Raw genomic sequence first — 25,310 nt, forward strand, 5'->3', positions numbered from 1 at the left:
AGAAATCCATCGAGAGTAACGAGCTGGTGGTTATAAATATCAAGTTAGTAAACCTACATCCCTTTTGTGCGAAATAACTTCTTAACGCAGTACCAACCAAGAATCTTGTGTGAAGCCAGGGAATAATTCAGATAAGGTTGGGTTAGTTCGAAGGAGCGCCGCGTATGCTTCTGCCAATGGCAGGAAGCCAGGGTAAGTTCAGGCAGCTTCGCATCAGCTGTAGCCAATGGGTAGGTGACATTGAGAGTGACCTTAGCAAAAACCTAGCGTAGCAACAACCCATGCAGAAGTAACAAATTTTGCCGTAACTGGGTTTCGAACCCGCGGCTTCGCGAACAGATCAACTTCGCTGGCCACCGCGCGAAGGCACTGTGCTATCGTCCCATCTTGACAGGTAAGCTTAATGTGGACACCAAGAGGCCTTGAAAAGCGCGATGTTATATAACGGGAACCAGTCAGCTTTGTTGTTCATAGAAAACTTGTAGTATTAGATGTGAACAGGAATGATAGCGTGTACAAGTTCCTTTTTTCGGGTAACCAGTTTGTCGACAGGCAGCAAATATGCCACGATGTTTGACCATTCTACGTTAAGAATCAAGTAGACCGATAAGTTCCCTGTACCTTTTCGTGGTATAACCTGATATGAAAATGCATCTGTTCGTAAAGGCCACGCGGTTGTTCTGTGGGGTGTTTCTAAGCAGATGATGACTGTTCCGCAAAGGTGCTTGACAGGATACTGCAGGAAAAATCTGTTGCGCTTTTGAGCAGCATGTGGACTGCACGACGTAATAATAAATAGCGAGCGTGGTCCACAGATGGAACAGCCTAGTAGGTGAATGTGCGGTCAAACTGACTGGCTCTTCTGTCGGGCGCTGTTACATGGTTGCTCTCATCAGATGGGTGGTTAAGAACACATCATTTCTAGAGGACGCCTTATATATTACAAATGCTCATCAACCTGTAAATACAGTTGTCAAAAGGGCTTCTATCACCTACATGCTAGATATTTTTCTTTAGTAGCAATTATATTGTATAAACAGTAGTTACGCTAATGGGCTTATCATAAATTGCAATCTTAAAACCCTTATGCTGAAAAATTTAAAATTGGTTTTTGGAGAAATGAAATGGAGCAATGTCTTTCTCACACATCGGCGGACACCTGAACCGCGTCGTAAGGGAAGGGATAAAGAAGACAGTGAAAGAAGAATGGAATGAAGAGATGCCGTAGTGGAGGGCTCCGGAATAATTTCGACCACCTGGGACCATCTTTAACGTACACTGCCATCGCACAGCACACGGGCGCCTTAGCGTTTTGCCTCCATAAAAACGCAGCCGCCGCGGTCGGGTTCGAACCCGGGAACTCCGGATCAGTAGCCGAGCGCCCTAACCACTGAGCCACCGCGGCGGGTCCTTATGTTTATGATGTGTCGGTTTTATGTCAATATAAAGAGATGATCAGTTGCTTTTTCACTGCGTTCATAGGCGAATACATGAGCAAGTGCAGATGTGTGCGGCCTACCTCTCCCACATGCAATGGGCCCATTCGCTTTTATGCCAAAGCAGTTTCTTTTTTCTCTTTTGTTGCATCATTTGAAAACTCAGATTAAGGTGACGACGTTAATTCTAGCGCACGCTGGATCGCCTAGAAGAGGAGGGACCTCACGCAGACTCCGCCTATGCACTCCTAAACCGAGTCGGACAGCCAAGCGTGAAACATTTCCCGTACCGGGGTTTCGCGCTGGTTTCTGTGGACGGGTCCAGCAATGAAGTTGTCAAGGTCGCTGAGCGTGTCACATCCGAAAAGCGCCCCCTATGGTTCGTCTTCACCGGCATGGGCTGCCAGTGGACAGCGATGGCTCGGCAGATGATGCAGTTGGAAGTCTTTGCCCGATCTATACGCAAGTCCCACGAAGTTCTGAGGGCGTTCGGAATCGATCTCATCGACATCATGACCAAGGACAATGGTTCGGGGCACTGCATGGCGTCGGTGCAGGCCTCCATTATAGCTGCTCAGGTTCGTTCAGCCAAAATCCTCAGAATGCTGTTCTAGAACCTGCGACTGTGGCGATAGGTATCATTGCTGCCTTTCCCACTTGGTCCGTGTACGTATGCCCTAGTAGCATGAGAAAACCAGTGCAAACTACAAAGCGGAGTGCCCGATTGGCCCCGAAAGTTTCATGCAGCTCAAAAAATAATCCCTACTGAATGACGAGTTGAAATGAGAGTTAATTTAGGAAGTAGGGAAACAAAATGTTAAGTTGTTTCTCTCGCTTCTGTCTTTTTGTTTTATCTTGCTATTCGTCTACTGCTCATCGTGATGACAAAAAAAAAACGATATGCAGTCAGAAAATCTGCTGCGGATAGCTAGGGTTTGTACATATCTCCTGGACAGTCCTATATTACTGAATGATGAGGAGGACCTAAACCCAACAAGATGAAGGTGAAAGGCCTCAGTTCGCTAGCCAGCTTTTCGAGGAAAGGTCTTTTAGTCTTCTGGGCCTTGTTTTCTATCTACTACGCAATGATGGACACGAGTGCCTTGTCGAAACGCTGGAAAGGGATGAGACTGCCGTCTCGCCTATTGTTAATTCTGTGCTGTGAAGAACTTTGTCCACCCACCTCTCTGAGTGTCATCAATAATTTGCTCTGGACCACTGTTAGATGATAGCGCCTTTGTTTTTTAGGTCTTTTTTTTCAATACTTCGGCACATGGACGAACGAATCCAAAGCACAGTTTTAGTTTTAATGTACAGGTAGGAATGAGAATACGAATACGAGTGAGAACACCTTGACAGCAGGCAATCAAAGACTTCAAACAGGGCGTGAATGCGAATTGCTCCGCTAAATACATCCTTACTCTTCGCAATCTCTGAAATTAATGTCGCATAAGAAAATACGTTTTTTATCATACTCTAAGGTTATGGTGCTCATTCGTGCAACTTGCGCCTGTACATTGCAATTGGGCTTTTAATTCGGGAAACAGGTGGCGCTTGTCGACACGCTCGCCGCTGTCGGCATTCATCCGGACGGCATGGTGGGCCACTCAGTTGGGGAAATCGGGTGCGCCTATGCCGATGGCTGCTTGACTCATGAACAGGCCGTGCTGTGCGCATACTGGCGAGGACGCAGCATTGACACGGGACAATTGCCCAGTGGAGCCATGGCTGCCCTCGGTGAGCGCAGCGGCTTCTGACCATATTTAATTGTGAAATGAATCAAGACCCTTTTCAGCGCCGAGTGACAGGAGAAATTAGTGTGAATGAATAGTCCATGATAATACCAAACGAATATTCGAATGCGACTGAAATCTACGTAATTCTAGGGAAGCGATTCCACGCAACTGAAGAGCAGTTATTTTTGCTCATTAAGAAGACACAAATGCTGAATGAAATTTAAAAATTAATTCTATAATAGAGCCGCTTGCTGTCAACGGCAAGACAAAAATGCTGATGAAAGAATGGATTCAACGCACATTTCTGCTAAGGATATGTTGTTTTGGTTGAACTTGGAGAGTCGGAAACTGTGGAGTACTGATGAAAGCAGAAGTCCAAAGGACGCGGTAGTAAAAGCCAAGAGAATTGATCGAAACCACCTCCCCCTATAACGAGAAAAAAAATACGGGCTAGTACTGAGCTCTCTATGGTGTTAAATAAATGTTACTTCACTTTTGCTGCTTTTACAACCACTTCCCCTCCCCAATAGATGGTTATAGAGCGGGGTATGGGTGTCGGTAGCATGTGTGAAAGAATTTTTACACATTGCAGCCATCTTGACATTAGAGGTTCCCTCTGTTTCGCCAATTGGCTGGACGCATTTGTGTACCTAAAAAGCACTCCGTGCTGTAAGGTTCGACGGCGTTATATTTACAAGAGCAAGGAACTTCACACCTCAGCGCTGCAGAGCAGACCCTAACTGTGTCTACAGCAGAATCATTCCTCAGTAGTCATCTGACGTTGGGGATATTTTAGAGCGACCAAAGAGGAAGAAATATAGCAAGATAGTGAATATAAAACAACTGCTACGTTAGAAGCGTATCTTTAAATGATATTCAGCTGGATTTGATCAACAAAGAGGGATCTGATTTTTGCGCACAGTTTTCAATCCTAGGACTCGGCGATCCACGCATCGCATTCTCATGATGGATATTGATCGATAAGAATGCTAGGACTAGGCATAGGACAAGCAGTTTTGTTAATGTAAACCCATTCAATGGGAAGTTAAGCCGACATGGCATATCGTTTTATCGTATCTGAACATATAAGCTATACATCCCAGGTCTCCTGTTCTCATAGCCGCGATTCTTGTTTTACCATCTACAAGCCCGCCTCCGAAAGCTCCCTATAATTGCACAGCACTTCCGGAGCAACAGGGGAAGACGAACTCTTCGAATCGCTCTACGCGCTTATGGTTTGTCGCTTTCGTCAAATGTGAGGAACACGAGTATAAATAAAGTAATGACCTTTCTTCTGAGCGGGCTTAACATTTGCTGTATTTCTGTGGAGGCCTATGAACTTTGCGAAATCTAAACAAACCCTCAGTGACCTCGCCATGCTACTGACGGTTTATTTGTTCGGGTCGCTTCAGGAGCCCGTTTGAACGCGTGCACTAAAATTAAAGGCAATCTACTCTTCCTATTCTGTTTTGTGCAAGTCATGCTGCAAGGCGCGCTCATTGGTGCACATCTCGCCCTCACAACTGTGGTGCTTGCTATGTCCAGGGCTGTCGTGGGAAGAGGCTGCAAAGCGGTGCCCAGATGGCGTGGTCCCAGCGTGCCACAACGCGGCGGACTCGGTGACCGTGTCCGGCCCTAAGCATGCCGTAGCCGCGCTGGTCGAAGAGCTTTGTGCCGAAGGCGCTTTTGTCCGCGAGGTCGACAGCGCGAACGTGGCCTTCCACAGCCAGCACATGAAGCTTGTCGCACCCGCATTCCTGGACGCCGTGCAGAAGGTGAAGCACGCTGATATATAGGAAATTAGATGAAGGTTTTTTCTTTTTACAGCCTCTGCAATTAATCGTTTATTATTTACAGATAGCTTCTTCTTCGAGAGATAATGACACGATACCTCGCAATAATCAGACATTTGAATCGTTGTCATGCGTTGCATGTTTTTCGATCTGTTGTTGTGGCTGTGTGTGTGTAATCTGTGTGTCGCCGTCTGCAAGCGCTGTGATTCCATGATGTCCGACAAAAAGCAACTAGCCGAACAACATACCCTACCTTTCACTCCTTAAATACGACCATTTTCCGATTGTATACCTGAATTTTATGACCGCTTTACACAATGTGACCGTCTTCACAGCTGCTGCTTAAACTGATATTAGTTTACCTTTAACACCAGTTTAAATGTTCTCTTTTCAAATTCCAACAAAACGGAACGCATGGCTTCATCTCAGATATTTTTACTGGCAGGTTATGACCGGAAATGATGTGTTTTGCTACGTACCAGAGAATTGCAACCTTTCGCTTCCCCTCTCATCACTGAGGAGCTGGAACTGACAACCAAATTTTTTTCAACGGAGTACATCCAAGCACAAACAGGAATTTAAGAACCGTAGCAGTTAATGGGCAGTGAGGTGCACCAAACCACAGCCGCCCATATAGTGACGCCAGCGGCCGAAGCAACCATTTTCGCGTGGCTCGACGCTGCTTAAGACGACGTCACTTATTTACTATATGCTGTGGCACAGAAGGCGGGTTATTGGAGCCACTACCTCGATAGATAAATTATCGAACGCAGCCGCCAATGCCAGGGCAAGCAGCGACTACGAAAATACCAAAACTTGCACGCTAAAACAGGTTTCAAAGGGCTGAAAATATACATGTGAGAGTTTGCTACGGCGATAAGTATAGACAACTCTGATTGGAAAAGAAAAGACGGAGTGCGGGCTAGCACAGGCGGAACCGCCAGTTGCAGGAGGGCCGTGGTGGTGCCACTCAATCGTTAGATTGTTGAACCGTTCGTCCTTGCATGCTCGGTCAGAGGCTCGAGTGTCAAAGACGCAGCGAGTTCCAGCACTGTCTCTTTGTTAGCCCCCTCACTGATTAGTGACATGATTGTCAAGGGGCATGCCTAAATGACCACATAGTGCGGAAATTTGCAAAATCTTAGAGCATCGCCTGGTAATTTGTGCGCTGAAAAATCATTGAATTCGATGCTTACATGCCCTTAAAAGAACGGTACGGAGCAAGGATTCGCTCGTCTCCATCTCTGTCAGAGAGAAATAGTAAACATGAGCTTCTAAAAAGCGCAATATGAACAAAGTGGCAGAAAAGCCTTAGTCCCTTGGACGTCTTCAAAGATTGAACAAAACACGTTTGAACATCTTTTGTTGAAAGTGAGCACAAGAAAGATGCTAGGCGCTACAAGAAAAAAACAATTTAAGGAACAAATAATTACACCACGGTTTCAGAATGCGATAGCATGAAAACCGGAGGTCCGCTCGGCCTGCTCTCCTGGTCCCTCATGGCTGCTCAAAGCATATGCTTAACATTTGCATATGCTGAGTCTGAGCCATGCTAACCTGATACCTGCTATGTTTAGGCACGTCTGCACGCAACCAAACGCAAGTGCCAACTGAAGCCTAGACTTCCACCGGGCTCGGCCATGTCACTTCACAAATGCCCCTGCACCAGCACACCAGCAATCTCGTCGATATAACATGAACTCCTAACGTCACTCACCTCGTCGACTAACAGCGGATTTATTGACAGGCGTCGTAATAGCCGCCAAGATTTTTCTCCGATGAGGCTTTTGTGCTACTGCATTAAAAGGAACCAAAGAGGGGCACTAATGCTACATTCTTCCGCTAGGAGAGCACCGCAAATCTCTCTTCTCTTTTCAGTTATGTTGCTGTACAGTCACATATCCACATGCAGCAGGAATAGTGGGTTCTTTATGGTACTAACAAGCCCTTTCGCTCCCTTCGTCGTCTGCAGCCACTTGCATCTTTCCACTTCTGGAATTATCAGAAGGTGTGGCAGTAAGTTTGTGGAGGCACGCATAGTTTTGCACAAAGTCCTTTCGTAGAGAAACGGCTACTGTTTACGTCCAAAGGAAACTTCACCAATTTCTTCCCTCTTACTGTCATTGTCCGGGTTTAGCGTTGCTTGCTTCATTCAATTCTGAGGTCACCTGAGACCCTAAGCCATGACACCTAGCAAAATCCTCTGACTAGAATCGAGTCCAATCATTACACGTTTTTTTTTTTTTGCAGATAGTACCGGTGCCGAAGCCACGTAGCAAACGCTGGGTCACTTCTTCGGTGCCGGAGAGCCTTTGGCATGAACCCGCAGCCCAGCACTGCTCGGCGGACTTCCTCGTTGAGAACCTTGTGGCTCCTGTCCTCTTCTACGAGGCCCTCTCGCATGTGCCCAAGAACGCCATTCTCGTAGAGATTGGACCACACTGCATATTACAGGTCGGTACGTTTATGAGCCCTGAAAGTGCGGAAGCTGTTATACAGGGGGTCTTGATACGGAGAACCGCTGGAACACAGGACATGGCTGGGAGTCTAATTCGATATGGTGCTGGCAAGGAACTCTTTTTCTGGAACGCGCTGCAGCTTATACAGACTCAACGTATATGTGCAGCGGAAATGACACAAAAGAGAGAAATCTTTAAACAATTATGAGAATCGAATGGATACTGAAGGGAGTGCTGAAGCATACCTAAAACCTCCACGCAGGAAAGCGTCCACAAATTCAGCAACTCAGCAGACACCACTGGGAAAAGAAGGCACCGCTACATACCGTGTATAGAATGCAAAGTTTCTCAGATCATTGGGGGAATCCCCCAAGGTGGTGTAGATTTGTAATAAGTTAGTAACTACTCATTGGTATCCACCCAAACAAAGCCAAACGGCTACAATGGAAAGCTATGAAGTTTTCTGAGAAACTTCGCAGTTAAAGACAAATTCTTCCTGGTCCGTGGCTGAAACCCGGGACCATCGCTTCACCGGAGCAGTCGCTCTACAAACTTAGCTAACCTTAACGGCAAGCATATGGTTGGAGAAAGCGAATTGGTCAATAACTCGAATTGGGTCAATGAGAGTTAGTAATTGCTCCCTTTTTAGAATGCAAAGTGTGCCCAAATACAATAATCTGTCCGCTTTACTATTGCGGCTCTTCAAAAAATGTGTCGTTGGGTAATATTTCCGTGCGCTTAGAGTTCGGGGCTCCCTGTGGTTGTAGATCGGAAGCAATGGAAAAAAATGTAGGGCGGGAATTTTCGAGGAAATTTGCGATTAGTATCTGCATGCAGGCGGTGTCTTCGTGACAGGTGACGTTTCATTCGACAGAAAAAAAAGACTGTCAGCTTTTGTTTAAAACGGCACATAAATGGGACTGCAGAAAGGCTGATTTTAGCGAGCTTAGAAGAAATATAAGGAGAATCATTAGCCACGCCGTCAGCTTCGTGTGCGTGAACACGAGACACTCGATCGAGACATCGGCACAATCCACGAACCCTTGGAGCCTATATGTCGCAGCCGTGCCTTGTAGACGCCTTTCACGGGTGCTAATTCAAGAGTACCTGTCTGTAGACCTGAACTTTTTCTTTTGCACCTCTCAAGAAAAGTTCAGGTTTATGCAGTATTAGTGACGCAAAAATTTTCTTGATACCCCACACATGACAGTTGTTTCACCTAAGACGTTCTGCAATTTTTAAATATTGGCTTTTGGGTTTAGGAGAGGGCTTTATTTGGCACAGTAATGTCAGCAATGCAGTGCATCAGAATACAGCTAAGACATGCTAACAGTAGGCTGGCTAACTAATACTGCGTAGTCAAGTTTTAACAACTATTACTGTTGGACTGCTTATACATTGAGACGCGTGTAGCCTACCGTAAGTAATATGCATCTCAGTTGGCGGAATTTCGAAAACACGGTTACCCTTGGCGCGGCGGCCCAACCAATGTTTGCTACTTCGCGCCAAAATACATGCCCGTTCGAGGAGCTTGCACAGAAAGCAACCCCTCCAGTGCACATAACTCATCGAGTCTCGAAACAGCCAAAATTTGTTGGGCCATAGTGCCGAGGCTACTGGGTTTTCAGAGTTTAAAAAAATGGTGTGGATATTACTGATGGCGGGCTGCACGCCTCTCAACATATAATGAGACTAACAGTAATAGTTAAAAATGTACTACCGCATCTTAATCAAGCGGCCTGCTAGATAGGACGTTTTAGCTGTATTATGCGCTACAGCGCTGACAGTGGTATGCCTAAAAGTCGCTCTTTTATCTCAGAAAGGACATTTTAAAAATTGCTAAAACGTCTGAGGTGAAACACCCGGCATACGCATGCATGTAACCATTAGCAACAACTTCGGTTTCCGCTTTGCCGTTCAGTGCACGGTTAAGTCCCGTACAACCGTTGTTACTGGTCTCGACCACGCCACCTTAAGTTCAACAGCTTAACACCACAGCCTTACTCGGAAATGGGTGTGCACCTGTTTGCATAAAAAGCTTGCGCAAACGAACCGGTTTTGACATAACGATGCGTCGATGGATGACGTTTGTTGTGCGCAATCGGGCTCGCCCTGCACATCCCTTTTGTATTTTTTTCGCTATCTGCCACTAAGAAGAGACTTTCATTTAGAATTTACTAGATTTATATTTGAAATTCTGGAGTCCACATTATTAAGAAGACATGTTGATTTAAAGCTGACGCCTTTGAGCGTCATTGTACAATTTGTTTGAATGCGCAATTCTTTTTATTTCTGCGACACTGGGGGCCTCTAATTTCTGATGTCTATACGCTATCATTAGGAGGTTTCAAATTGAGCTAGTGGGTAGTTAACATGGGCATACATAATTGCGCTTTTGAAATTACTTGGAGCAACACAGGAAAGACACAAACACTGGTGCGCATGCTATCACTAGATATCATCTTATTAATGCTTCTTTATGTATGCCATCATTTAACAAGTTTCGCCACTATTTTTTCGACCATTCGCAGCCTATTTTGCGTCGCGCCCTCGGCACCGACGCCAGCCCCTTGGGACTGATGAATCGTGACGACGACAACCTCTCGTTCTTCCTCAAATCACTGGGCAAGCTTCACACTCTTGGTATACAGCTGCACCTATCACCCCTATATCCACCGGTACCGTTCCCGGTACCACGCGGCACGCCCAGCATCGGCCACCTCGTCAGCTGGGACCATTCGCAGCGATGGACCGTAGCTAAATGGAACGAGTTCGCTGGATCGAAACAGGTACGCCTAATTAGAACCTAATGAGAACAACGTCATCTGCCACTTCTCAGCTGAATATCGCCAGAGATGAACGCGCCATGAAATTTGAAATGCGGAGTTAATTGCATGCTAAGGATCGTAGATCCAGAAAGCTACCGGTACCCATTCTTGGGACCTGTCTGATCTGTATATGTATCTAGTACATCAGAATGTAATAAGTTGCATTCTGATTGGACATGGCGGTTAATATCAGCTTCTTTCATTCGTCCCAGCGAAACTTGAGAGAGGTGAGGCAAGTTTTCGTTTCTCGCAATTAGTTGCAACGTGCCGTCATTAGGGGACACTGCCTTCATAATAGATGTCGTGAGGAAAAAAAAACTTTTATCAGCTGTCTTCTTAACAATATTACCTAGTAGCTTTATTTTTTGGCTCTTGAGTGGCCGCTGGTTAGGTGTGGTGTAAAGAGGAACAAGCTTCCGTTGACTATAAAGAAGAATATTACTTTCGGAGACGCATTATGTTTTACTTCGAGGCCTCTTTTTTGAAGCCCTCAAATTGGCCATAATAACAAATAGATAAAAACGTTAAGAATTAAAGCATGGCGTAGGCTTCGACGCTAGCATGATTCGAGCCCTTCAAGAAATGTATGCCCGAATAATTACTTTTTCTATCATTCGAAGCAGCTTTTGCAACAAAACCTCACCAACAGTTTCCATTAATTAAACATTCCACCGCTTAAAGGAACAAAACGTTAAAGCACCAGGCAGAACCTGTGCACTGTAAAATCTTTTGTTGTTTTTGATAAGTATTTTTTTTCGAGCCACGAAATCGCCTTTCCGACGGATTTCAGATATGGTCCTTATTACTAACTTTGCGCAGATAGCTTTAGACGCTTCCAAAAACCTGGACGCGGCGTCGCAATGCAATATAGGCAATGCATTATAGGCGGACGTAGTTAGCGATGCATGCATTTCCTGCGTTTCGTTTGTGGAGGCGCTCAGACCTTGCTGTGTCTCGGTATTGTGCGTGAACCGGCCAACCACCTGAAAATTAAACGTTTCAAAATGTGCTGTTTTCCATTAAACATGTGCGACATTGAGCTTTAAATTGCATTTTCTGGTCACTCTATAGAGCGTAAGTGCAATGAAAGTTCAGAACAATCTGACAGGCGGCTATTTCTTTCTTTTCCCCGTATTCAAGTGGACCCGCCATTGAGTGATGTTATTATCTCCAGCTTTCAGAGGATGTAGTCGACATAAATGTGGACTCGAACGACGGAGATGCCTACCTTGCCGGTCACCAGCTCGATGGCCGTGTGATATTTCCCGCAGCCGGTTACATGGTGTTGGCGTGGAAGTCCCTGACTAAACGAAGCGGCAAACCATTCCACAAAGTGCCAGTGGTTTTTGAAGACATCAATTTCCATAGGACTACCATCTTGCCAAAATCTGGTGCGTCTCTAATAATACAGTATGCTGGGCGAGTTGATTTTTAACTTCCATATCTACAGCGCTAAAGACGGGGCAGAAGGAACACACTCTGTTGTGTGACTCGTGTGTTCCTTCTGTCCCGTCTTTAGCGCTGTAGATATAGAAGTCTCTAATAAGTGCTGTTTGCAACGCTTCAGAATATGTCATTTGAACATGTGTTTGGACGGTTTCATAGAGTGATTGCTCGTTCCATCAGCGTGTTTGCCGACTGCGATGCACAAAATCAAAGGGCTTAGTCACAATATACAAGGGGTCATGGTATCTGTCATTGGTTTTAGATGTGATAACTATCCTTTGATATGAGCGGCAAGAAAGAAACAATACAGAGAGGTGCTGTTTAGACATCCCTCGTAGAAGTGTTCAGGTTCGGCCAGCAAAAGTCCTTTCAGAAAGGTCTGACATTTTAAATAAACCAGCGCATTCAACTGCTAAGGCGGTTACGTTCGCATTTATAAATCATTAGAGCCATATGCGCCGCGAAAGAAAACAAAATTGAAGCCATAGTACTGTCTCTCTCTCTCTCACTCTCAAGTAAGGGGACTTTTTCGTTCATGTTGGTGTTATCTTGTGCGGTAGGACCTGCTCATTTGATCACATCATTTCCAAAGCATTTCAGGCAGATCATGGCGTAATCGTTTCGTTGCAGGTACTGTGCGATTCAAGGTGCAGGTCATGTCAGCATCTGGTGATTTCGAGGTCAGCGAGGGGTGCACCCTTGTGGCGAGCGGTCGCATCCGAGTCGCCGAAGAGGGAGAGGAAATCCTCGGCAAGAGCACACCAGGCCCTCTTGTCGAGGCGGTGCCGTGCGAGCTTGACACCGAGGAGATTTACAAAGACCTCAGACTCCGTGGCTACGGGTACAGCGGCAGCTTCAAGAGCATTCTGAAGGCCGACTTGCACAGTTAGTTTTTCATGGTAGTCTGCCCTCGTTCCTGCTTCCAAATTCTTTCAAGGACTAGGTTCTGTGCACACAGTGTGAGGAGGCTCAAGGTACACAACGTGCACTTGGGGCTAGGTTCTGCCTACTTGAGAACATGATCGGAAGACAACGGGTTGAAATATGACGGAGCAGGCGCACGACATAGAGAGCCATGATCTCGATTTATTTTTTCTCATCGTGTTATTATCTCACCGCATACGTCCTGCCACCGGATCACTGCGTGCATGCGCACGCACATCGATGTATTTTGAAATATTTGGTGTGTTTAAAATGCAGCTGTGTTTTGTTCAGCAGGGCAGGTGTATTTTATCTTGGCCAGCTCCTTACCCAGAAGGTTTCATCTACCGGCTTTTCAGCAGGCTAAGCTCTCAAGTTATGGTATCTTACTTCTTCAAGCAATTAAATAATTAGGCCTATTTTGGGTGCTAACAGTTCTTGATGAATGAGCCGCCATTCTGCTATAATATATGCTCGGCGTGGGAGGTTATCTAGCCGAACAATGAAACCGGATCACACGATAGCTAGTGAGCGCCTTCTTGATGGGTACCTCTAAATGAGCTCTACGCGAGAAGAAAACAGCCTGCTATGCAGAAAATTAAAGATTTATTGCACTTTTAACGGAGGTTACATAATCGCACGTGAAGTCAAGCGTCTCATGTGGTCTTATGAGGCTTGGCATGACTTGCTCGAGGCCCATTCATAAATTTCAGTTATTCACATTCACATAAGTCATCCTCGAAGCTATCAAAGGTCAGTTCACATCTATTCCAGACAACTAAAGATATTGCAGTTTTGTATCATGCATGTTATCATTTGCAAAGCTTAAGCGGCAATTGCTTCCTATTCAGAGAAATATAAGTGTGATTTTGTGTTGGATAAGTCAAGTGAGCTAAAATGCAGTTTATTACGTTTGCTGCTTTGGATAACCAAATACGCGCCGAACTCATGCACTGCATTTTGCCTAAGAAGAAGCAAGGTGCGTGTAGAATGTGATTGCTGTAAAATCTCTTGAAATGTTTATCGGTGAGTTTCTCACTTCTGCAGTTATCATTAGAACATGGTTTACTGTCAGCATTTACCAGAGTACTGTAAACAGGTTTCTTGAAATCCGTAGAAGCGTATATACGAACATTTTAATATTGACATATGTAAGAAGGTTAGTGATGTTAGTAAGCGAAAATTTTGATAAAGGTTTATTTAAGTATTGTATATATACAAGCCTGCTCGAACTTCAAGGCAGCGTCAGTTTCCCTCAGGGCGTAATAACGGATTACCAGGAATATTTCCTTCAAGTAACAAGAGAAGCGACAGGAGATGCCTTGCATTCTTTAAACATTGATGTTTGGTTTCTGGATTCATAGCGTGCTTTACTCTAAGCGACAGAGTGTGAAACTGCTGTCTGCACCGTCCGTTATTCAGAACCCCATGGCAAGCTTATGTGGACGGACAACTGGGTGACCTTCATTGACAGCATGCTTCAATTCTGCGCCTTTAATGACCCACTGCGAGCTTTCAGGCAATTCGCAAGACTGGAATCTTGCCGCATCGATCCTCAGTTCCACGCTCAGGTCGAACAGGACGTCGGATTAAAAGGTTAGTAGTGGGAAACCATTGTTTCTTCATTGTCTCCACCTCCATTGTATCCACCTCCAGAAAAGAAAATTAATCTATTATGGCATCATACATTCACTTTTTAACGCGTGCTTCTCATCATAGTTGCTCCCAACGCGTAAAAACAAGGAACTCGAACGGCTTACCTATCAGCCTTTGCTGGAATAGAAAGAAGACAGTAACGATGTATATCTGGATAGCATTTTAAGGATAGCTTTCTTAGATCATAGAATGTCTTTAAGGACGTAAGATCAGAAGTAACACCAGGTGCTAATTTGGCACTCAGTATTTACTGATCATCACTTGTGGTGCAATGCTTGTTTACTCTAGTTTTCTATCTCCTACTTTTGTGCTGAATGATAAATGTTTTAAAAATAGACCAGTCCAAAAATGGCTCTCTCAAGTTAAACTGTTAAGCCCACAAGTGAAGGGAACAAGAGATGTTCTGTATGACCTACATGACGGAAGCCAACAGCCACCGAAACCAAGAAGCGTAAGGGATGTCTTTTTTTAATTGGTAGTTTTTAATCAACGGGAGATTAATGAAAGCAGAACAACCACATGCCACCGGTAGGATCCTAATTCACAATTCTCTTGCTTTTATTAATCTCCCGTTGATTAAAAACTACAATAAAAAAAGACATGCCCTAAGCTCTGGTTCCGGTGTCTGCTGGCTTCCGCCATGTCTCGCAAGTTAAGTGCGTTCTGACAACAAATTCTATATCATGATTGCAATACAACAATCTATATCTATGTATATTTGTACAATCCGTCTTTATGTATACCTATACAATCCGCCTTTTTCTGTTGTGCAGGGATACCCGTTCTGTACGACAGATGCTTGAATACCTGCAGCGCCGGCGGGGTTGCTTTTCGAGGTATCCATGCTGACATCGTAGCACGAGGTGGAGTAAAACAAACGCCCTGCCTAGAAGAGTACCGCTTCATTCCTTACGTAGACGACGAAACAATCATACAAGAACGGGAGGCTCGCCTGAAAGAATATGTGTGTGTTTGCAGCACTATCGCTCGGCGTATCTTAGTGGCAAGCGCTGACGAAATGCATCACATCCCTGGGCTACTCAATGATTCTTATGAGTCAACTGAGGAAATGCTCAACCAATACCGTAAGAGCACTCGTGGGAACAACGGTCTTCTGCGTGTTCTCTTAGCCATTCAGACGAAGGTCAACGATTCCTCTTCATCTCTTGCCTCTGCCGTGCAGTGGGCACTGACCACCCATAAGAATGACCTTGATCAAGACATCCTCCACACAGCCCTTCTAGAAGAGGATCCTTTAAGGCCGCTTCTCGACGTTGCTGTAGAAAACACGGCAGGAAAGAAGATCCGTGTTCTTGAAATGGCGTTCACAGGAAGCAAATTTCTCTTAACTCCGTGGGTATCTAAACTTCTACCGCTGTCGAACATGTTGCTGAAGATTGAGTACGCCGTGGCACATCCGTGTCCAAATGAACTGAAGCCACAACGGCTGCCAGAAGACATCGTGAGGCATTTGTGGGATCCAACATCAAACTCTGTGAAGGAACTGCCAGATGCCCAGCTGGTCGTGGTCCGTGTTCCTCTCACTTCCCCAGTGCGTCTTGAAGTTGTGGCTGAGAAGCTGTCTAGGCACTGTAAAGAACACGCATTTGCGCTTCTTTTGCTTCCTACAGCCTTGCCTCCGGCAGGAGTGTTCTTGTCGAAGGTGGGAAATATTGAAACCACAATTCACACAAAGGAGAAAGCCATGTCAGTTCTTCGAACCTGTGGGTTTCGGTCAGTCGGAGTGAAGTCGAACAAATGGTCCACTCTGCTGTTACTGAGAAAAATGAGCGCGCTGGCGGATACCACAAAGCAAGAAATGATTGCAGTGGAGAACACGACATTCGGCTGGGTCGAGACGCTAAAAGCCAAATTGATCGAGGGAAAAAGCAAGCCCGAAGGCCTGAACTTGTCTTTGATTGGAAAGGATAGCGGAATCAGTGGTGTCGTTGGTTTGGTGAATTGCCTACGACAGGAGGCAACTACAGGCCATGTCAGGTAAGGCTCATAACACTTCTGATATGCTTAAGTTTTCCTACCTTTATATCAGCAACCAAAATAAGTATTATAAAGAATTCAACTTCGACCTTGGTATTGTTTTGAGAAGATAAAAAAAACTTGATACCAGTGTCTGATGAAATTCCATTTTTCAATTCACACTAATTTTTAACACCTGCACATGAGTATTACATAATATTGTTAAAATGTTTTTCCTCGTTATGACGAATAACGTGTATCCTGCTGTTCAGAAATAAGTCTCGTTTTCGAAGCTACTGAATAGCTGCGTTGAGTGCAGTGTACAAATTGCTGTCGCCTCGATGGTGAGCAGTGCAATAACCTATGACTGCTTATTATTCGCATCTTGCTTAAGGTACCGGGAAATGTACAAGAGCCGTATTATAAGTAGGACTGGAAATTCTTCTCTTTAGAGCCAGGTGCATCTTCGACGCGAGCCTGAGCAAGTCGGAAGAGGCTACTGACGCAGCGCTGAGCGACCAGGAGTACAGACGTGTCCTGGAGCGAAACCTCTTGGTGAACGTGCAACGCAACGGGCACTGGGGTTCTTTTCGGCACCTGACGATTGGTTCACGTGAGTGGGGTGTGGTTTCCGTCTTTTGATAGCACCAAGCTATTTATAGCTACGTTTTGAACATATCTTAGTAGAAAGAAGTACCGCATAGCAACAGGTGGAGCCGCGCAGTGCTTAGGCAAAAAAAAAGGCTGTTCTGATACACTTAGGTCCAGGAAGCAATAGAAACTTAGGAACAAAACACCAGCTACGTCCGACAGCAGGAAAAGAAGCGATCATGGGCTTGCAGATAGAAGTGTCCACGCACGCACACAATAGTTACTGTAACTAAGTCTCATGCAAGGTTGCCCGTCTTTAATAAAACGGCATTACGGCCGTCTTACAGGTGTTAAAGCAAACTACAATACCTGAATAGAAGGGCGGTGCTTAAGGTAGATTTTCCGAAGCTCCGCGTGAATAGTGAAGGTGCATATGATATAGCAAAGAGAATTTTAGCGTCTTCGTCGGTACAGTTGACACGTATGTTCAGCCTGTAAGCTATGTTTACTAACGGAAACTCTTGGGTGTTTCAGTAATCTTGTAATTCTATGGAGCCCTACCCATGGAGTCCAAGTCATCTGTAGCAATATCTTGTGCACGCGCGCATCTGCTGTAAAAAAAAACGAACTGAAATCCCCGCGCATGGATGTCGCTGTGCAAAAACACACAAGCCAGCTGCTTTGTTCAGTAAGTGCAGATTACTGAAAGAAGGAAACATGTAAGAGGTGCTGCGCCAAGGAAAATTTTATGCAGGGGCAATAGATAAATGTATAAAAGGAATAACACAATGCAGGAAAGGTGTGCTTGTCAGAAAGCCTACCAGACTGCTGCAGGTGACCGTGATAAATTTTTATGCGGAACACACTGGCTTGCAGAGAACCCGCGCACGCTGCCCAAATAAACGCAATTGCCAGAAAGGTCCCAGAAAAACAATGAGGTCGATTTCTCTGGGAAAACCAAAATGTTATAGAAAATAAACTAGAACCGGCACATGCTTCATGATATGATGACGACATTCATTGCAATTCAATAGCACAAGGATAGCTTGGCCGAACAGTGTCGTGAATAATGTGTGCGGCCTGGACGAGCTAGGTACAGAGACCCATTTCCTTCTGCATTTCGATAAAATGGACTCAGAGCTTTACTAAGCAATAAAGAAGGAACGACAGACACAAACCATTGTTATTCTGAGATAGCATGACATGTCGAACTCCGCTCGATTCCTTCGTTATTGTGTGACTGTGCCGAGATAGGCACTAGGTTCAAAACACATGGATGCGTCTCGCCCGCAGCGACACCCTGATACGGGAACGGAGTGAAATCCTAAATACAATGTAATAAGAATGTTGCCGTTCCTTTTCTTCCTACTGTACGCCGGCCAGAGAGATTTCATGGGATTTTTTTTTAAGATTATGCTTTTACTAAGGGGAAAGTTGGCTGTTACCTGACGGAACTGTGGACCAAACCCCGTACCTCTATCGTAGGAGACGGATGCAGAGACGGCCGCAGCTTTTTTCTTCTTAGGTATCTAGGCCACTGCGACTGTGAGAAGTTAACAGCAGAACTATAGAACTCGAACGGATGTTCCGAGGAACCAGTGGTTTATGCTACCGTGGTTCTCATTCATATACTTTTCGCCCCAATCAGCTGGGCACAAAAGTGGCCCTCAGCTGAGAAGCATTTCGGACTGGCTCAACGCAGGTGGCGCACCAAAGAGGCTCACGGGGTACGCCTTTCTCAACGTGCCGATTCAAGGCGATCTCACACGCCTTCAGTGGTACGAATCTCCGCTGCGTTACGGCTTGCCTTCCAGTAGTTCCGGGAAAGTGCTGTGCAGCGTGTATTACGCCGCGGTGAACTTTCGTGACGTCATGATTGCCACCGGGAAGCTTCCTTCCGGTGCTCTGCCCGGTGAGTATGTTCTGTGCGACGCGAAGGCTTAATATTTTAGTATGCGGTATGTTGTGAAGGAGGACAGCTGACTAGACTGCTCGTACCTTAATTATAATTAGGCTTCGATTCTGCATGGTTTTCAATGAAACTGCGTGATCACCGCCTTATAGACAGCTAGGTAAAAACTACGTCGGTGCATTGAACGGTGTCTTGAATACCGATATGGGCTTTTATGGCCAAAGTCACCGCTATAAGCGATCCACTAGTACGACATGGGAGCCGCGTGGAATAATGCTTCCTCGATCAGCGTTGCACGATCTGTGCTGCAAAATAAAGGACATAAATTTAGATGCCTCTCTCGATCTGGTATGATAAAGCGGTTAGGAATAGGCAGCGGAAGTAATTTGTACAAGAAGAGGGAGCACAAGTTTTACTCTAATGACAAGAAAATATTTGCTGCAGCAAAATAAATGGCCTAAGCGCGTGAAATATACGTGTCCAAATTTCAAGACTAGCACTCTTTGTGAGCTCCAAGTCTAAACAAGTGTGAAAAATAATTAAATTCCTCAGAAACAGAACCAAATTTTAAAGCAACTTATTCCACCGAGACGACTCAAGGGTAACGTAAGCATCAGCTTTCGCGAAACCGATTTCAACATTAACTCCTCGGTGTATAACATAAGCCTTATACTTCATTCGTCGAAAAATTACTCACATTTGTCTTCCTTTCTTCCGAAAAAGAGTTACGTCAACATAGGTTTATTGCACAAATAGCTTTGCAGAAAATGGCATTAACAAAGTAAGAAGGGTAATTGAAATTGTAATAAAAGCTTATGGTTCTGTTGCCTTTAGTGGCTGTTAGCTCTTTCTGCCTTTTAGATACCCCAGTTCGTTGTTAGGGAGCAAGAAACTCCATGTTGGAGCATCATATGCAGTGAGAACGTTGTGAAAAACGGTTGTTTCAGAAAGTGCGCCAATCTAGTGATAAGATTGTTATGCAAGACGGATAAATATGACACAGTATAATTCTTTTCTAAATCTCTATTTTCAGATTCATTATTCGAAACAATTAATTATTAAAGAATGTAATCAAAGGACCGCAGTTTGCACCAGCCCGCAGCTGCGTCTGATCGTGATGCTCTTTAACTAACAAGAAGTAATTGGAAACTGCTTTAGCTTAAGTGGGCAATAAATGGCTTCTAAATTATATTATGGAGACTACAGCAAGTTCTTCCAAAGAAATTTGCAATAATATATTGCCCAGTTACCGCTCGGCAGTCATGAATAGTTTTCGTGTGAGAAGCTGGACAAAACAAGGAAAATCAATTTGTCTTTAATTTCAGCGCGCTTTCAAATGTATTTGATAGTGACAGATCCGTAACATTGTACAGTTCAAGGTACAAGCTATGAATATGTCTTAAAATTGGAAGTAGTGGTCGAGGAATGTGACTTTAACAAAGTGAAAGGTGGGCAAAATGCAGTCGCTTTAGCGTCGTGGTAATATTTTTACCCAAGGAATGACTATTGGACAACTCTCTGCCCGCAACGCGTAGACGCTGTGGCAACTTCAGAGTGCCTGCTTGGCCTAGAGTTCTCGGGCCGCGAACCTCAAGGACGCCGTGTCATGGGATTGGTGCCGTCTCAGGGCATGGCTACATCCGTTGTTGTGGATCCAGAGCTGCTGTGGGAGGTTCCCGATGCCTGGTCATTAGAGGAAGCGTCAACGGTCCCCCTGGCATACTCCACTGCCTACTACACGCTCCTGGTACGAGGGAACATGCAACCTGGAGAATCACTCCTTATCCAGAGCGGCAGTGGAGACGTCGGCCAGGCGGCCATCTCTATCGCTCTCTCTATGGGATGCACCGTGTTTACAACCGTTGGTAAGTACGAACAGTGAGCAGTGTTGTTTATGTCAACGATAGCCATATAAAGATCCCGTCTTTTCGCGGTTTCACCGTTGTTGGCTAGATGGACGTCTTCCACACCAGCTCGTATGTCAAGAACGGAGGAGGAGCTCATTATATGATCACTTTGTTCTTTGCCGAAATTTGGTCTTCAATTAGAGAATCGTAAACGTGCAGAAATAAGCGTTTTTCCACCAGGTGGAAATGTAGAATCCTTCCGTTGTGCTTAAGTCCGCGCTCGAATTAGCTGCGCTCTCCATACACAATGGATTGTTATTTATTTTGTGTTTTCTACTTGTTTGTGACTGGGTCGTGGAGAATGTCATGGTCTGTTCAGGCTTGCGCTTTATTACCGCTTCATTTCGGTAACCACCTCGGAGCCCTAGTGGACGGTACCTACAGGAGTCCTTCTGACAAAGATGATGGTGGGTGGAGAGTAAGGGTAGCCAGGCTTGGTCATGGGCTTGTTGGCATAGGATCTTATTGACGAGCGTAGATATTTAGGAATAATACAAAGGTAGCCGTAGGTAAAGGTGCCCTGAAGAATGCTCGGTCGATTTTCTGGTTTGGTTTGGTCTATGGGGTTTAACGTTATAAAGCGACTCAGGCTATGGGGACGCCTTAGTGAAGGGCTCCGAAAATTTTGTCCACCTGGGGTTCTTCAGCGTGCACTGACATCGCACAGTACGCGGGCCTCTAGAATTTCGACTCCATCAAAATTCGACCGCCACGGCCGGGATAGAACCCGCGTCTTTCGGGTCACCTGCCGAGCGCCATAGCTACTGAGCCACTGTGACGCCTGTGTCGATTTTCTGTTCTCAAGAAAAATCAGTGTAAGCGTTTATATTTGCTTTTGTTATATTTGTTCCGCAGAAAAAGAAAGGTTTTTTTTTCTAGAATATCCGACTCTGAAGTTGAAGCATTTTTTTCATGCTACTGTAAAGATTCGGAATGTTGCGGCTGAACAAAAAAATCAGGAATTTGTATATAGGAGCGAACAGCTGTGGAGCCCATGCTCAGGGGGTCGCTCTCCAAATAATATCTAGATATCCTCGCAGGCTGCTTTCGAAAATGGTTCACGTTGTGGAGTGCTGAGGAAGCAAACAATTGACATGTTTAATTTGATGTAAAATTTTTGAATTTCATCGCCTAATGCAAGAGTTACAACTGAGGAACTACACAATGCTAACCGTTTTTACAATCCTCTACAGGCTCTCAAGAGGAAAGAGAATTTCTCAGGCAACGCTTTCAACAGCTCAAGGTTGAGAACATATCAAGCTCCCGGGACTTGTCTTTTGAGGAACTTGTGCTCCGCGAAACCAACGGTAGAGGTAAGGCTGTTGTTGTGACACCACTTAGACGCAAGCAATTTAAAACATTGAAAACTGCGTTGGCATTCAGCCTAAATACAGCAAGAGGATCTAAATCGAGCAAGCCTTAATAGAAAATTAATCGTTTTCTGACCACCAGCGCGAAATTCGACAAGGGACTGCACGAAAATACAAAACGTGCTCTGACTAAAACTGAAAATTTATTGGAACGGAACGCGAATATAAGCGGGAAAATATATTCGCGTTGCTTTTCAATAAACTTTCAGTTGTTAGCGCACGTATGGTCTATCCTTCTGTTCCTTGTCGAATTTCGCGCTGGTCGTCAGAATGAACACCAATCAGCTCTCCCAGTTTAGCACGTTTCTATAACAATCGCCACTGAAAGCGCATTTACCTCAAGATAAAACGTCTATAGGTGATGAGATTCAAGAACAAAGGTTAGTCGGATGTTCACCACACTTTCAAATGATTTTGCTAGGCAGCTGGTGAGTGCAATTGGCCGGTAACTACCAGGACTTGATGATGGTTTGCCAGGCTTCAAGAAAGGCACTATAATGGCTTTCTTCCATGCGTCAGGTATTTTCCCTGAAATCCAGATTTTGTTGAAGAATTCTAGAAGTGCCTCAACGGCGGCCTCAGGGAGATGTGCATGCATGGTGTAGTGTATACTATCTGGGCCTGCTGCTGTCTGTTGGCCTGCTGCGGTGCGTACCATGGATGGGGAGTTGATCGCGGGTGTGCGCAAGGCTGATCCAAAAACTATGAAAATGGGGTGTGACATGCATATGGAATACTCATATTTTAGGGACAGACTTTCGCTTTAATTTTGGTGCTCGTCGCAGATACAGCTCGCGCGGTAAAACTAGGTGGGATGCTCCAAAGTGCCCATCAACAACTTGGAATTGAGCATGTGATCAATGAGCGGTGAATTCTCATTTCATTTTTTTTTCTTTGAAGCCACGGGGTCACGTAAAACTGTAGCTGTTTTTTGTGCGATGTATAGGTGCTACTGAACTTAAATTGTAAAAAACTGCATCACGACCTGCTGTGGTAGCTGGTAGAGCGCACGTGACACGTCCAGCTGACAACTGCTATTGCTTTGATGTTGGTCATGAGAGGGCCGGGGAAAACGGCGTAACTTTTCCCTTACTTGAATCGATTATACTTTAAGATCTCATCACCTCTTTCTACTTTGCACTCGCAACAGGAGTAGACCTCGTGCTCAACTCTATGTGCGAAGAAAAGGTGCAGGTCAGCGTGCGGTGCCTGGCACTTCATGGCCGCTTCCTGGAGATCGGCAAGTTCCACCTGTCCAAGGATCCCTCGTTGGGAAAGTCCGCGCTCGTCAGAGGCATCTCATTCCACAGCATCGTTCCTGAAAGGCTACACAGCAGCTGTCTGTCCACTGAGAAGGACAAGCGTCGTGTCCGAGCACTCGTCCGAGAGGGGATCACCGCTGGTGCTGTGCGGCCACTTGTCGCAAAACGATTCGCCCGAGACCAAGCCGAAGAAGCCTTCCGCTTCGTGGCTTCCGGCAAGCATGTGGGAAAAGTTTTGCTTGAAGTAAGCTGCATTTATGTTTTATTTAGACGAAATACATGGCGGTATTTGCCCTTTTTGTTTTTCAGATCTTAAATGAAATTTCACCTTGTGTGTTTATTCTGATATAGAAATCAAAACCGTACAGACTAAGAATACTTCTCATGCCTCCAATCCTTCAATCTGAAATGGGAATTTTCGCTTAGACCTAGTTGCAGCCGATGGAAGAGAGGTGTCTCTGAACTGCTGAATTAATGATTTGCCGCCGCGCATCTGATTTATAATTATGAACTTGTTATAAACACTGCAAGCAGTAGAATGAGTTTGAGATGTTGGAAACAGGCAGAGGAAATGGTAGGTCAGCAAAAATCACGGAAATCAGATTACATGTTATTTTGGACTGCAATCTTTAAGTTCTTGGTGCGAGGATGCGCACCGCCCAGATGTCACCTAAAGAACGACAGCTTTTCTACGCATAAGGAACCTTCCCTACATTCTCGCTGTTGGGCTGTGGTGCAAGTTATAATTTTTGGATATTCGTGCGTCACCAATGACGATTTAATTGCAGAGAGTTTAGAAGCACATTGCGTTATTACACATAAGACTAGCTAAAATAGGGATGAAAATAAAGCTTAGACAAACAAAAATTATATACCTAATAATGAAAGAAACTCCAAGAAAGCATGCCTCCAGCAAGATTGAAGAGAACATGATGAATGGAGAATTTGTTATTTAATATTGAAAAAAACTCTAAGAAAATATGCCTCCAGCAATGCTGAAGAGAGCATGGTGGATGAAGAATTGAATATTTTTTCGTCTGTATGATTCGGCTTATTTAGTATTAACGGGAAGAAGGAAGAAGCAAACGCAGCTGTACGGCAAATAATCACAGCTCGAACATATCAGCGTGCTTCGTTCTGGAAGAAAAATAGGGCAGGGGTTTGAAGTAAATGCTTTTGTCTGTACCACTGTCGCCATTCATTACAGTTATCTTTGAAAACCTTTCAAAGAAAATATTTTGACGCGAAGCTCCCTACAATGCATCCATAAACTTTCCTACAGCTGGCACAAAAATTGACGGTAGTATTATCGAAACCTTGCAGGAAACGCATCTTGTGGCGTAGCACGAGCCGGAGGTAATTAAGGGAAGTCGCTGTCGAAGCATACACTATCACACACCGGTTTACTGTAATCTAATTGGTTTTAGAGGAATGATTTTTGGAACGCTTTCTTTGCTACCTTTCACACATGTCCAAGACAATTACATCTTGTGCCACCTGTCGGTCGACTGGACCAACCACCGCCTTACACAAGTGACTCAGTTGTACTTGTCTGAAATAATAATAATAATAATAATAATAATAATATTAATAATAATAATAATAATAATAATAATAATAATAATAATAATAATAATAATAATAATAATAATAATAATAATAATAATAATTGGTTTTGGGGGAAAGGAAATGGTGCAGTATTTGTCTCATGTATCATTGGACACCTGAACCGCGACGTAAGAGAAGGAATAAAGGAGGCAGTGAACGAAGAAAGGAAGAAATATGCGCCGTATTGGAAGGCACCGGAAAAATTTCGACCACCTGGGTATCTTTAACGTGCACTGACATCGCACAGCACACGGGCGCCTTAGCGTTTTGCCTCCATAAAAACGCAGCCGCCGCGGTTGGTTTCGAACCCGGGAACTCCGGACCAGTAGCCGAGCGCCCTAACCACTGAGCCACCGCGGCGGGTCTTGTCTGAAGGCGGCAAAGTCAAATTCAAGTATAGTCGCTGAC

General features: G+C 44.9%; 1 protein-coding gene across 1 annotated transcript in view; it reads left to right on the forward strand.

Moving 5' to 3' along the window:
- LOC144100924 (fatty acid synthase-like) overlaps positions 1 to 25,310 on the forward strand; it is a 46,622-nt gene that overhangs the window by 13,875 nt on the left and 7,437 nt on the right. The window contains exons 8-21 of the mRNA XM_077633847.1: positions 1,628 to 2,014; positions 2,984 to 3,173; positions 4,718 to 4,947; positions 7,216 to 7,419; positions 9,956 to 10,213; positions 11,427 to 11,643; positions 12,329 to 12,583; positions 14,042 to 14,215; positions 15,049 to 16,273; positions 16,705 to 16,865; positions 18,546 to 18,755; positions 20,291 to 20,620; positions 21,856 to 21,975; positions 23,183 to 23,538. Coding sequence (XP_077489973.1) covers positions 1,628 to 2,014; positions 2,984 to 3,173; positions 4,718 to 4,947; positions 7,216 to 7,419; positions 9,956 to 10,213; positions 11,427 to 11,643; positions 12,329 to 12,583; positions 14,042 to 14,215; positions 15,049 to 16,273; positions 16,705 to 16,865; positions 18,546 to 18,755; positions 20,291 to 20,620; positions 21,856 to 21,975; positions 23,183 to 23,538 — 4,317 coding nt within the window. The remainder of the gene's footprint in view (positions 1 to 1,627; positions 2,015 to 2,983; positions 3,174 to 4,717; positions 4,948 to 7,215; positions 7,420 to 9,955; positions 10,214 to 11,426; positions 11,644 to 12,328; positions 12,584 to 14,041; positions 14,216 to 15,048; positions 16,274 to 16,704; positions 16,866 to 18,545; positions 18,756 to 20,290; positions 20,621 to 21,855; positions 21,976 to 23,182; positions 23,539 to 25,310) is intronic.

This window comes from Amblyomma americanum, chromosome 8, assembly GCF_052857255.1.
Source record: "Amblyomma americanum isolate KBUSLIRL-KWMA chromosome 8, ASM5285725v1, whole genome shotgun sequence".
Taxonomy (NCBI): domain Eukaryota; kingdom Metazoa; phylum Arthropoda; class Arachnida; order Ixodida; family Ixodidae; genus Amblyomma; species Amblyomma americanum.